At 36.8% G+C, this 14,631-nt stretch overlaps 2 protein-coding genes across 2 annotated transcripts in view; both read left to right on the plus strand.

Moving 5' to 3' along the window:
* The window catches only part of TENM4 (teneurin transmembrane protein 4), a 1,543,936-nt gene that overhangs the window by 132,157 nt on the left and 1,397,148 nt on the right, over window positions 1–14,631 (plus strand). The window lies entirely within an intron of this gene.
* LOC129117293 (taste receptor type 2 member 40-like) lies at window positions 12,374–13,339 on the plus strand. Its single transcript, XM_054627880.2, has one exon. The coding sequence runs from the start codon at window positions 12,374–12,376 to the stop codon at window positions 13,337–13,339; it is 966 nt and encodes a 321-aa protein (XP_054483855.1).

Genomic DNA, 14,631 nt, shown 5'->3' on the forward strand with positions numbered 1-14,631 from the left:
CCAAATGCAGTAGGTGTTAGTGAAAACTATCTTGGTACAGCTCATAGAGGTAGTTTCTTCTTGGGTCACACAAAAAGATTCAGTGTCTATTCCTGAAAATCTGGGGATACCATGCTCACCATCATGTTCAATATTTGGAGATTGATGTGCCATCCATCATGCAGAATCCTCACTAGTGTGGGGCAGATATGCTAATGTATGTATCGATTTCTGGTAATAGTCCCCACCAGCCTCACAAGTTATGAAGCACTTTTGTATCACAGGAGATCTAAAAGGTGATTACAGAACAGAAGGAAAACAGTGAGTCCAAGCCAAGCAAGACAAAATACTATTTCATTACCTGAATGGAACAGTTTGGAAGAAATATCACATATTGCGATATTTGTAGTGTTAACATTAAACAAGGACAGCAAAATGTTTCTAATAATATTGCCTCTTATTTAAGGGTGCTTCATAACCAGTTATCATGATAAAATATTTTTAGGCAACAAGATTCTCTGTCATCTGGGTTTTCCCATCAGCTTTGGCATATAAGGATTGCTCAGAGCCCATATAACCTTTTTTGGGAGGGTGAGTCTTGTGGGGTTTTTTTGTTTCTTTTTGAGGGATAATATAGTATAGACAGATTGCATGCACTAATGAAAGGGATTCTAGAGGTCTCACTGGAAGCTAGTGCCTTCAGAAATTATATTTAGCATATGCAAAGAAATGAAACCTCCTTAATGTGCAGGATAATGCTGAATCAGAGCCCTGAGTGAAGGAAGCACTTGAAATGTTCACCTTAATGTAAAGTCAGAATTCTTTGTGTGGGAAGAATGGTGACCAGCTCCTGACACAGCATTTCCCACAAACACAGGAGATGTCTCTGCTTGTTTTAGAACCATCTGTTAAATGGAAGTTAAAAGGAAAGGACCTGGATTAACTCAGTCAAAACCAGAGTCAGAGCCTAGCCCATCACACTAAGTTTGTCAGGATGAACAAGTGACACTCTCCTCTGTGCTTCCAGGTTATCAGTGACTCACATTAGCACTTTTCTTCCCAACCATTTTTATGCCTCACATTTCCCAATGAATTTCCTATGAGGCAAATATCATTGCCCATCTGCCTCCATGCTGATAGAGGTAAAGCCACTTCTGATTTCTGTAATAACTGAACCCTGTGGCAGAACTCCTGCCTGTATGAATTCATATATATAGTTGTGGTTGAGAGCAGCACGAAACTTGGGCTCTTCTTGCAGACTGGAGGAACCTGACTCAACTAGATATCACAGAGACAGAATTAGTAAAATTTTAATTCCAGTACACACATACACACACACAAAAAAAAAAAAAAAAAAAAAAAAAAAAAAAAAAAAAAAAGGCATGTTCTAAATCCAAAACAAACCAAACCAAAACGTGAACAAAAAACTGAAAATACTGCAGGAAATTAAGTCAGGCCTGCAGGACCTAGATGGAGAGAAGAATGAGAACATGTCACCAGGGGGCAAAGTGGTATCAGATAAGAAGATGGATGTTCCCCTGGGAGACAGTGAAATATGGGGACAAGAACATGCTACCATAGGAAGAGAGACTTAAAAATAACAAGGCAGACTGGTGAAGCACAGCAGAATGACAAATTGAGTTTTACTGTCCTTAGTCATCAAATTGACCTTCTGAGTGATCTAAAAAAGGGAGTGGAGTTGAAGAGGAGCATGTAGCTGCTCTGACTTGATAAGCAATGCCAACTATAAAAGTCAGACCCAAGCTTTTCCTGAATGAAGGAGATGTGATTGAGCCATATCCATAATAAAGGTGCAGAAGGGATGGCGGGATGGGAGGGAAATAAATATAATATACTGGCTGTCTGGGTTTCAAACAAACCTCTGGAATTGTTGTATCTATAGCTTAAATCAAAAATGCTTCCAGTGTCTCACAAAGCAACTCTGGAAGCTCTCAGTCCATAAATTTTTACTTGATTCAAATCTCTGTCTCTCAAATACACATTGAAAAGTTACCCCTTAAATCACTGTCTGCCTAAGAGTGACAAAAGAAGGGGAGAAACTGCATTTCTCTAACTTCTAATATAAGTTTGGTTAATTGAAGCCAATATTAAGCTTCTGAATTGGTGAAATAAGACTGCTTTAAAACATTAATAAATAAGCTTTTATTTTTGAACCCCATATTTAACCAGATTTGAATAGACAATGAAGATAGGTAGAGAGGATGAAAGATGAATCTGGGATAACAGACAGCTGAGGGTTAGGTTTTAAACAGCATTTAAAAGCTTCCATACAGAGACTGTTATTTTTAATCCATCCAGAATGTGAACACATTGGCCTAAGCTGCTTAGTACACACAGATGGATTCTTGGCCCTACAGCAACATAACCAAAATGACCTGGTGTCTCCACACAGAGCAGATTGGCTGGATCTACAGCACAGAGCATCTTTCTTGTCCAGTGCCCAGGGAACCTTAAGACAAAAAATAGTTAATTGGTGCCTGAAGTTGTTTATGAAACACTGTGAGGATTATGTTGCAGCCTGCCAGAAGTTGCTGTTGTGCATTTGCATGGTGCAGTTGTGTCCATCCATGTGTCCATGTGCTGTGGATGTAAAGAGCAGCTCCATTGTGCCCTCTCTTCTCCCAGACCCCATCCAGTCCTGCTCCCAGCTGCACCACATAGGAACTTGCCTCTGGGGCTCATCTCAGAGCTTTCACTGAGCTGATTTAATTTGCTGGGTTTGCAGAATACACATACTTATTTCGGAGTGTAAATTTTCAGTTCAGTGAAAAAAATCCTCACAATGGGGGACTAGCTGGACACTAGCTCTGGCATAAGCAAACTAGCATCATCTGATAGAAGCAGGATAAATCATTCTCTGACATGGGGAGACATAGCACAGTCTCATATGTATCTGAGCACTGAATTGTGCTTTAATTCTACTTTTTTATTAATAAATTATCAATGTGTAATCTATGTGCACAGAGACGATCTCAACAATCAGACCTGTCCAGCCATGAAAGCTAATTACAGGTTTTGATTTCAGAATTTGAAAAAAATCTGTCAATATTTTTGGGGTATTCCTACTCTCTTCTCATCCCAAGTAATAATCTTTAAAAGTTGAAGTCCGGGTAAAGAAAATCTGCAGCAAAGATCCTGGAGAGCATTTTAAGCTTCTTCTTTCCCAGTGAAAGTTATGGATTTAGACAGATGTGCATACTAAAGCTAAATGCAAAATAGTTGAACACTGTTGGAAATAGCATCTAAAACAAGAATGAGATGTTCTGTAATAAAATCAATAATTGGGTCTGAATTGAATAACTAATTGCCATTTCTGAAATTAACTTTATTCTCTTGTTTACTACACTGTAAACCAAGAATAATTCCACTGTATTTTACTGCGCTAGTCATACAACTGAACCAGAATTTGAGCTTCTGTTTTATTGCTGGATATGAAGAGCAATGAGTTGAAACAGCAGTGTGAATCCTTCTGAATGAACAGAATTGTTTCATTTGGGAGGCCATTCTGAAGCCAATAAAATTGTAGTTGGAACTAATTTTGTCCGTATGCTACATGGGACAAAATTGCTCTTACTGGTGTGGATGTATTTACAGCCTTTGGCACAATGGATTAAAATGTTATCTGGGAATGAGGTCATGTTCATTTCCTAATCTAAATGGAATCCATCAGAGAATCATAGAATGCCAGGTTGGAAGGGGACATGAAGGATTATCTGGTCCAACCTTCCTTGACAAAAGCAAAACCACAAGTCTAGACAAGATGGCCCAGCACTCTGTTCAACTAAATCTTCAAAGTGTCCAACATTCAGGAATACACCTCTCACCTAGGCAGATTATTCCAGTGGCTGATTTTTCTTGCTGTGAAAAATGTTTCTCTAGTGTAAGCCAGAATCTCCCCAGGAGTAAGTTGTACCCCTCATCTTTTTGATGGCACTCCTTGTAAAAGGAAGTCTTTGTAGCCAGCCTTTAAGTACTGGATCATGGTGACAAGGCCTCCCTTAAGTCTTGTTTCCTCAAGGCTGAACAAAGCAGTTCTCTCAGACTTTCCTCACATGGTAAACTTTTCAGTCCTTGGATAATCATTTTGGCTCTTCTCTGGACCATCTCCAGCCTGTTCACACTTTTCACACTTTTTTTTTTTTTTTTTTTTTTTTTTTTTTTTAATCAAGGGGACAAAAATAAATTTCCAGGTGTTGTATGGAAAGCACTGAGCAGAGTGGTGCAGTGATTTCTTTATCTCTGCTGCTGAAGCACTCTTTGATGTAGGGTCCTGTTGACTTTCTTTGCTCTAGCAGCACCCTATTCACTTATATGGACCTCGTGTTCATCAGAAGCTCCTGGTCCCTTTCCACTGAGCTTCGCCCCAGCTAGGTATATATCCCAGCCTTGCTGCATTCCTGGATTATGTTTTGTCAGGTGCAAGACTTCATACTTGTTGGACTTCATAAGCCTCTCATTAGTCCACTCTTCTAGCCTATCTTGCAGGGTCACTATCCCTTCTGAAGTTCTCCCTTCCTCACAGATATAATTATATCTGTAATTAGAGATGTGGCACTGGGGCTGTATTTTTTTACTGGACATAACTGATATATCATAATTTGAGAAGTGTTAAATGATATCATGAGTCAGGATAAGACAGCAGCATTATTTCAGTCACATTGTTTGGGATGAAAGTTCTGCCTTTGTAATTACCTCTCCTTGATAGCCAGCAGAGAGCTGAGGGAAGGTTGTACAAACTGGGCAAATATAAATTCTACTTGCTCCTATTACTCTCCCAGACATTAAACTTTTACAGGAATTATGTGAACCAGAAATGGTTTTTATGTATTTAAGTAACACCCAATTGATTTCATTCCTGTGTGCTAGTCTGTTCATCCTTTGAATCCATGCAGACTTTTCTTGCAGATATATCTTACGACAAGGAATTCCACATCTTCCCTCCAGGTTATGTGGAAAACCACCTTATTTTGTTTGCTTTTAACTTCTCTTTCATCTGATGTCACCTATTTCATGTACTGGAAGAGAAAATAAATCATTAATCCTATTGATCTTCTTAATATAAGAGTTTTTTATGCACCTACTAATTGTAACCTCCACAACTGTCTATTCCTCCTTGCTGAAGACTTTAGTTAGTACTTCACTTTATGGAAGCATGACTGTAACTGTCCCAGGAAAATCCGTATGCAGAAATTAATTTCTGACTAGATAAATTGATCTTATGTTTTTTGCATTTTAACCTAAAACATAGGGGAAAATGCACAAGATTTTTGTGATTTTGAATATATTCCAAGTCAGTCTTAGGAAGAGACCATCATTTGTCTCCATCTTTCTCACCTGGGAAGAGTGTCATTTTTTGTTCTTTGAATAGAGTAAGCAGAGGTGTCATTGTGCTGAGCACTTTCTCAAGGGTTTGTCAGCTCTCTAATTCATGCATCATTCACTCCTAACTCTAGTAATCACACAAAGTAACATTTCATGACAAAATGTGAAATTAGAAAATTGATTGGACACTGAGAAATAATATCTGGACACATTTGTGTTCGGTTGCATTGTACTGTGCTACCCCAAGCAAATGCTCCCAGCAATGTGGTATCTGCTTACTTCAAAATAAGTGACTGAACTGGACTTTATTTTTTTTTATTTTCTTTATGTTTGGGAATCCAAACTAAAGATCTGAGGGAACCCAGCCTCAGCATTGTACAAAGACTGTAAATGAGATGGTGTGCATTAAAAAAAATATTATCAGGATGCACACTTTTTCTTTCTTCATACTGCTTATGAAGAGGAACTCTGATGTGAATTTTTCCAAACAGATAACATTCTCTGCTGGATTCAGTGTTAGTAAGCCACAAAAATCAGGATTAAGTTAAATTTGCATCACAGGTGGTGCAGAGTATTGAAAAAGGGATTTGAATTGCAGTTGGCTGTCAAAATGGCACATTGGCTATACTAACATAAGTGAACCCAGCATCAGTCAGTGTGGGGCTGTTTGCCAATGGTACTGAAGTGGTGATGGCCTTCAAAAAGTCTTATGCTCTTAGTACTTACACATACTAAAAGGCACATTTACATTAAAGTTATAGCTTTGGCAAAAGTAAGCACTTAAAATTTTAATGAAAAATTATTTATTTGCAGTTGTCTATGCAGCATCCTGATGTTAAATGCTTTAATGATATCATCACATAACATTTTTCACTGAGTGCTTCTATTTGATAGATTCATTGCAACAGGAAGCATAGATTTATATTTTCTCAATTTCAATTATAATTTGCAAAGACTACAACTGCATTCCTAAAACAATGTCAAAGACCATTTCTTTTAAGTGTAAAATGATATATGAAGCAGTTTACATGAAACTAATTTACTTGAACATTAAAAAGTATTGTCATGAGGCAGGCTTTTTTACATTTTAGAAAGGGATTTAATTCATCAATGTGTCGAATTCACTTTTTTCTTTTTCAGTCCACCACTGCACTGTAAGAAGACTAAAGTAATTTTTAGAATTTTATACTTAATTTCTTTTAAATTATGTTATTTTTATCACTTCCTAGTGCTTTTTTCATTATTCAAGAATAAATAGATAGTGAAGAAAGCCAGCTGAAGGGGTAGTGGAAATGAAAAGATGGATTCTCTTTCATGTGCTTTATCTACACAAACTGTGATTTAGTAAAGTAACCTAACTCATAACAAAACTCCACTATGAGGATTTTACTTATCTTTAGGTGCTGGCAGTTTATAAGCAATCTTAAGACAAGGTGTATGCTACAAAGACTGTAATGTATAGAGATATCTTTTAAGAATGCTATTTCCAAACTGGGGTCACAAAATGGACAACTGCTGGTGATGGCAGGGTTTCTGAAATGAGACACAAGATACAGGAACTTGGCTCAAAAAATATGCTCCAATATACAAGTCTGTAACCTGTGTAAGAAATGTGTATTTACTCTTTGGATGAAGCTAAGCACAAATTCTAAGTGCTGAGTCTAATGCAAGGATCACTGCGTGAAATTTCACTGTAGTCTCTGACAACTTTGTGAACAGGAAAATCCAGTGGTGTGGAAAGGCATGCACTAACCATAAAATGTACTGGATATGGAAAATAAGAGGCCTTTACTTGCAGTTATGGTTTGCGAAAAGAGAAACCAGAAGCAACTGTTTAACCTTTCAGTCTAATTAAGGACATATGAAAAACAATTCCTATTTCAACAACAAGAGTTGTTTAAGCTAAAGAGATAAAACTTCCCTTGAGGAGGGGAAAGAAGAAAGGAAAATTTCCTGAATCCATAGAGAAGCTGGACCAGTTGAGAATACTGTCAAACAGAAACTCGCTAATTGTTCAATAATTTTCAACTTTTAGTGTGCAGTTTTAACATTTTCCTTAATAGGGCAAACCAAATTCACAGTCTTTCTTAAATCTTGTTTGATTTGTAGAGAAATCCAGCTCAGTAAAGCACACTATTCCTTTGGACATATTGACTCCCTTAATATTAGCAAGAAACAACATGATCAGAGGAGGTCTACAAACCTTTCATGCTTTGTCTGGTATAAACCATAAACTCATCTTTACAAATACCGTCTTGAATTAATGAACATTTATATTAATCTCCTTTTGACCATGTCAAGGAGCAACTGATAACCCTCACTAGATTGTACCTATTGCCTGCTCCTTGCTTTTGGGGTGTGTGTTCATTCTTACCGCTCTAAAATTAAAGTTGCATCTTCCTTTTCATGTGTTTTATATGATTTGATCTTCTTGACCCCTTGCATGAATTTCAGAGGATTCTTTCCATTACTTGAGCCTGTTGGGGTTTCCATTTTGACAGTCATTTCTAAAAGAAACAATAAATAATTTTGTGGTATTGAAATTAACAGTACATTATCTCCAGTACAATAATAACAGCAGCATGACAACTTGCAAATTAATGGTAAAATAGATTATCACCCTTTCACACTAATTTTTGAGATATTTTGCAACATTACTTCTTTGTACAATATAAAGTCTGGGATGTGTTAAACAGCAGCATAATTTATTGCTGTTTTCACAGATGGGATATTATATTGAGGCTTACAAGCCTTCTATACCTTGTCAAACATGAGAAGAACACTTGATAAACCATTTTAAAAAGTATTGACGATGCAATCAGCCATTTTAGTAGAACCAAAAATGCTGATTCTGGCCATGTTTGTTAAACTCAAATGTTAATGGCTCTCCTATAGAATTTTTGCAAGTTTTCTCTTGTAGGCTAGTTTGTGCATCTTCTACAAGACATATTCTTCCATGTTTTGTTTTATTCAATTATTTTAGTGGAAGAATCTTAATAGTAGTTGTACTTCACTGTCTTGTGCTGGTGTTCAGAAGTTTCCATCAGAGATGGACTTTACGATACAATAAAAGCTGTGTGCAATTTACGACAGGTTGTAAAAAGCTTATTTGCTAAGGAGCTCATGATGTAGAGGTGAACAAATGTCATGAGGCTCTTGTAGCCTCTTACACCACCAGAATTTAATTAACTACGGTTGTCTGGAAAGCAGTGTCCTTCCTCCAACACAAAATAAACAATAACAAATTATTCTCATGCCCTTGTCTCTTTTCATCAGGAAATGGAATTTTTATGATCAATGTAATGTTCATTCTTGGTTTCTTGAATTGTTTTGTGAATCTTGCAATTCAGTTTTTGTAGAATTACACACTAGTCATCAGCAAATGGTCAACACTTGCTGAACAAAGTCATAATATCATTAGGATCTATGTAAAAATTTGAAATTCTTCTATGATTTTTCTCTCTGGATATAATCTCAAAATGAAATTCCAGGACTACATCTGGGTATTCTTTTGCCTTTAGATAGGAGACAGGAGGAAGACTATAGGATCCCATCATTGAGTTATCCTGGAATTATAGAATTATTTGCATTGAGAGAGACTTTAAAGACCACCTAGTTCCAACCCCCACTTCCATGGGCAGGGACACCTTCCAGCAGATCAGGTTGATCAAAGCTCTATCCAGCCTGACGCTGAGTAGTGGCAACAAATTTAAGAGACGAAAAATCCAGTCATCTTGGACATGTTGTAATTTCTTCTATCCTCAAAGAAGCCATAGACAATTACTTTTCACTAAAAATTGTGAAGCTGTGACCGTAGTTGGATGATTCATTAGCAACATTTCCAAGGCATGCATTTTTCTGAACAATATCAGAAATGAATTTCAGTATTGTATTCACGCAATTCTTGCTCACAGTAAAATACCAAAATATTTACCAGATACCACTAACTGGTGCATTGTGGATCTTGTATGAGCTGAACAGGCTCACAAGATTTGAGCTTCACAAGATTTGAAAACTGCTTGTTCTGTTGCAAAAATTTCTCAGCTACTTCAACAATTAAAACCCTTATATGGATTGTGTGAAGCATATTTATTACTGTTGTTAATTGAAATGCATGAATCAAAGGAGGAAAGGTGCTATCTGAGATCTGAACCTGACTTCTCTGGGTCTTCTCTGTTCTCATAAAGCGAGATTTATGTTTCAAGGGAAATTGTTGTATAAATTCAGACACTTTTCTCTAGCATTTATAATTTGCTCATGCTAACATTGTACTGTGATTATTTTCAAGAAATTATGGTCTGCTTTACTTTGTGACTCAATTGCTTTTATTAATTCACTCAAGTGCTCTCTCAGAGGATAGGTTCAAGGAAGTCTGATATATTTTAGGATCCCTTGTGTCTCCTCTGCCAGATAAATCTGGCCTGACCATGATGATTAACTCTGTGGCCCAAAAGGAGGTCTGCTAATGAGCATAAATGTGGCAACCCTATCTGTGAGGTCAGGAAAGATTAGGAAGGGGAATGAACACTTTCAAGGATCTGCATACCAGGGAATGAGATGATGATCATTTCCAGTCTGGACCAGCGTCATGTGTGGTCAAGTCGCAGTGACACACACAAACCAGCCTCTTGTATTTTGGTGCCTGCCTGTGTGTGTCACCAGCATCCATGAGTGAACTCATGCTCTGGAGAACCCTTGGAGATCATTGCAGTTTTTTGTGGAGCTCCTGAGTTACTGAGGCACAAAGCAAGACAAAATTTAGAAGCCATTCCTGAGAGCAGAGCACATTAGCCTGAGGTCCCTGACCGAGCACTGAGGAACAGGCTTTTTCCTTTACCCGAGCTGAGGATTAATTACCACTGGGGTGCACAGGCTGAGTGGCAGCTACTTTCTGAAGGAGCTGGTGGGAGTTCACCATGGTGGAATGTTCATTTGTAGGAATGTTACTTTGTTCTCAGTAAATTGTTCCCACTTTGGGCCTCATATACAGGAAAATCAAATAAGCGGGTAAAGCTCAGATATGGTTGTCTTTCAAATTTTAGTTTTTGATACAAAGATAGAACAGAATTTTGTAACTGTTGGAACCTCTGGGAATTTGCTTCAGTCATGCACTTTTCTAGAATGTATTTTCTGGGTTAGATTCTCCCACTTCATAATTCCAGTGCTGTTTTTTCATAAGTACGTAAAAATAAAGTGTTACTTTCATGTTAAATTGAGTAACTTAAAAACTACATTTTTGAAGTAACTGACTAGTATAGTTATGTAATGCACATTCTGTATACAGGAAGCTGTAGGCATGTAGCTTTGAAATACACAGTAGTCATTGAGTTAGGCTTTGTGATCCTTAGTAAGTTGTTTCTGTTCCACTCTTGAATACTTCTGGTAAAGAATGTTAAAAAAAGTAAACATAAGAATGTTTTTTAGTTTAAATTAGTTAGTTTGTTTGTTTTATTCTTTTAGGCTTTTTAAATCTGAAACCTACACACAATGTCTTGTAAAGGCGTCTCAATTATTTTTTACAATCTGCAGTGTTGTAGATTGTATGTAGATGACCATACAAAAGTATGCTCATTTTTTAGAGAAAAAAGCTCCTAGTTTTTGAGATTACAAGGACCTAAAATGAAATCTAAGGGTAACGAAACTTTGATTGACAGTAACAAAAAATATTAAGATTTTAAATCTAGCTTTTAATTTTAATAAGTTAATGAATTACTATTAACTTATTGTCTTAGAAATTCAACAAAAACTTGAAGCATGAAAGTATTAATAGGAAGTAAATCCAATTGACAATTCTTACCATGTCCAGATAAGAAGCTCAGTCTATCTTTTACTTTGAAAGATTTTACTCTGTTGAGAAATGGACTCTAGAAATAATCAATTTTCCCACAAAATCAGTAAATATTTTACTGCTAAATAAACTTTCAGAATTTTTCCAGAGGCATAAAGATGTCAGCTGCTTCTCACCCTGTTGTCACATTCATCATTGTACTTAATATTTCTCTATTTCAAGAAATAATATATCAACAATATAAATTTTCCAGTATTGTATTCATAACTTAGATTGATGAGTCTGGGATTGAGAAGATGAGGACACACTGTTCTCTAAACCAGACATATTTGTTTATAAGTAAGGACTAATGCAGGATGCAGATCAGTGAGGCCCAGCACTGTTCTGGACTGTGCTCATTACAGCATCAGACAAAGATATGGATGAAGATGGATGACACATTTTCAGTCTATAAAGCAGAACAGGTCTAAATTCAGTATCAAACTGTGGCATGCTGGTGAGATAGAAGCTGAGACAGTGAAACAGCTGCAGAGAGTGGGATTTGTAACAGAGTTCTGCTAGGTGGACTGCTCTACTTGACTAACCTGTCCTCGGCACATCGGCTACTGTGACTACATATAAGTGTAGTCCATATATGTGACTACATATAAGAAGTGGGCAGCTAAATGCAGCAATAATCCTTGGATGAAAACAGCCTTGTTGTCTGGAGTGCTCCTCTAGAATAGGGCTGGAGGCTATATAATTTTCTCCTTGTTGAAGTGGTTGCAACTAATTGGTATAGTTATAATATAAACCTTCACTGCAGCCTGAAAGATACTTGTAACAATGTAAGACATCTTTGCTGCGATGTACTGGTGCCTCTGTTGGGTTTCATGCTGCAACCTCCTCCACACAGTCAGGTACTGCTGTAACCAGAGAGCCACTGAGCTTTCTGTCACTCTAGACAAGAATATAAACAATTGGACATAAGATGGCTTGCTTAATACAGCTGGCTATCTCACACCCCTAAGGAAAAGCATAGGCAAATCTTATGCATGTAAAGGTTTAGAGTCAATTATGAAATCTTTCTCATTTGCACATTCAGGAAGAACATCGATAATTTCTCACTATCGTTTCCAGATCCGCTGTCATTTCCAGATGTAATTTTGTTCCTAGATATAAGGTGAGCTGGCAGGAGCTGGGACTAGCCAGATACCATCAGAACTGCTCAACTTCCTACACAGCTACACAGGCTAATCAGGCAGAAGTGACCAAAGCAGCAAGATGTTGCCACCACTTCTTATTGTTTCAATAAGCATTGTAGCTGTTGAAGTTGTTGTTGGATTTATTGGAAATGGATTTATTACAACTGTTAATACCATTAATTGGATCAAAAGCAAAAAAACATCTTCTGCTGATATGATCCTGATTTTTCTAAGCACATCAAGGTTTATCTTGCAGGTGACAGTCCTGATGCACATCTACAGCCTCTACTTTGCTGACATGTTTAAGTTGGCTTCAGTGTACAAGGACTTTGGTGCTGTGTGGATGTTTGTAAACCATAGCAGCTTGTGGTTCAGTACCTGGCTCTATGTACTGTACTGTGTAAAAATAATCAATACCACCCACTGGCTGCTGCTGCAAATCAAGTGCAGAATAGCTGGGATGGTCCCATGGCTTCTTTTTGGATCGCTGGTGATCTCCTCTATGACTTCTCTTCCTTTACTATGGATTACACCCAGCACTTACCTGTGCAGCTCAACAGGGAACTGCAGAGAAAACAGCACAGCTCATGTCATGGACTGGGATAGTTCATCTCTCTACTTGCTGGTTCTTTATTTTGTAGGTTGCTTTTTCCCTCTAGTACTCTCCGTGGTGACCTCAGCTCTGTTAATTACTTCTCTGTGGAAACACAGAAAGACAATGCAATGTTATGCAGATACTTTCACGGATGCTATGATAGATGTTCACCTAAATGCTATTAAATCCATTATTTCTTTCTTAATCCTGTATCTTTCCAGTTTTGTAGCTCAAATTCTGTTGATACTCTCGACATCTCAAAGTAAAGATGTAGTGAAAGTTGCAGTATCCTTAGTTGTAGCTGGGGCATATCCTTCCATGCACTCAATTATCCTGATTAGAGTCAATTCAAAACTGAAATTGGCGTTTAGGAACCTTTGCCTGCATTTTAAGTGTCATTTGGAAGATAAGCCTCCAAGCCCCAGGCTTGAGAGAGACACTCTCCAGTAAGACATATGAAATCAATTGTTTTACTGTCTAAAACAATATGATTTATCAATCATACTGTTTTACTGTCTTTTTTCTTAAATTGTAACTTTCATCTTCCAGAGATTTCTGTGACTAGTCCTCCTTAACATTTCAGTGCATCTGAAATAAAGTGAATTTTTGCCTTACTTGTGCACCAATCCAGATTCTTCCTTTCTGCTTAATATAGAGTGAGAATGAAAATGTACTGAATGGAAACAATGTACTTAAGTAAGAAATCAGTTTTAGGTTGCTTTGTGATTTCAGATTAAACTTTCAGTCTTAAACTTTCAGTCCTAAACTTTCAGTTTAAGACTGAAAGTTTTATGACCTGTTTGAGTTGAAGAAAATGGGGACTAAGACAAGAATGTACAGAGCTCACAAGTATCAGCTCTCAGGTAAAGGATTTTTTTTACCTGAGAAGGTTGAAATTTGACTAAAAACATGTTGTACAAGTCATAGCTGGTGCTACATGGAAAAAGATTGTGCTTTTAGACTGGAAAAGCTAACTGGATTATAACCTGAGGGAAAATTAAGATTTGGAAGGACACAGCCATTTAATATAATCAAATTGCATTCTGAATGATGTTTATTTGTGTTAGGATTCCAGTATGTCTGTAACAATGTTAAATACCTATTTATAAATTGATACTTTTGTTTGAAATATATGTTATGCTTATTTGTTTGGTTTTCTTGAAAGTGGATTACCAAGATAGTGATTACAATGTAAGGTGATGTAGGTACATAGAACTACCTGTAGAAAATCTTGCTCTTGTTGACTTGACCATTCTGATCATAGATTTGCCTTTATTGTCATGGTTTGCTATTGCTTTGAGCAATATTGCTATGAGTTGTTTCTAAGGCTGTGTTCTTTTAAAATTTTATGTTACTATGAAGTTGCACATGAGGTGAAATATATTTAGCAAGTCCGGTCGTGTTTTATCAAATAATGTGTTTGATAAATCTGTTTTAAAGTTCTCAGCTTATAAATTACTGTGGTGAGAGTTTCAGTCCCACCTATAAAATTAATGAGCAGAATGATACACTTATTCTTGGAGCGTTCTCAGTTTTTGAAACATCAGAGTAATAAGTTTATAAAATTCTTTGAAAAAAAAAATTACTGTTTAATATTATTAGATAAAGAGTGAATATAATGGTTTTAATTGGTACCTTAAAATTTTTTGAAAATTATCTATGTGTTAATAGGATACATAAGAGGATGTCTGTGTGATATGAAACAATATGATCATTAGCATGTGTAAACCACAGGTTCAGAC

This window comes from Agelaius phoeniceus, chromosome 2 (assembly GCF_051311805.1).
Source record: "Agelaius phoeniceus isolate bAgePho1 chromosome 2, bAgePho1.hap1, whole genome shotgun sequence".
NCBI classification, from domain to species: Eukaryota; Metazoa; Chordata; class Aves; order Passeriformes; family Icteridae; genus Agelaius; species Agelaius phoeniceus.

Coding starts and splice junctions, on each gene's coding strand:
- LOC129117293 (XM_054627880.2), top strand. CDS start 12,374: ATGTTGCCACCACTTCTTATTGTTTCAATAAGCATTGTAGCTGTTGAA.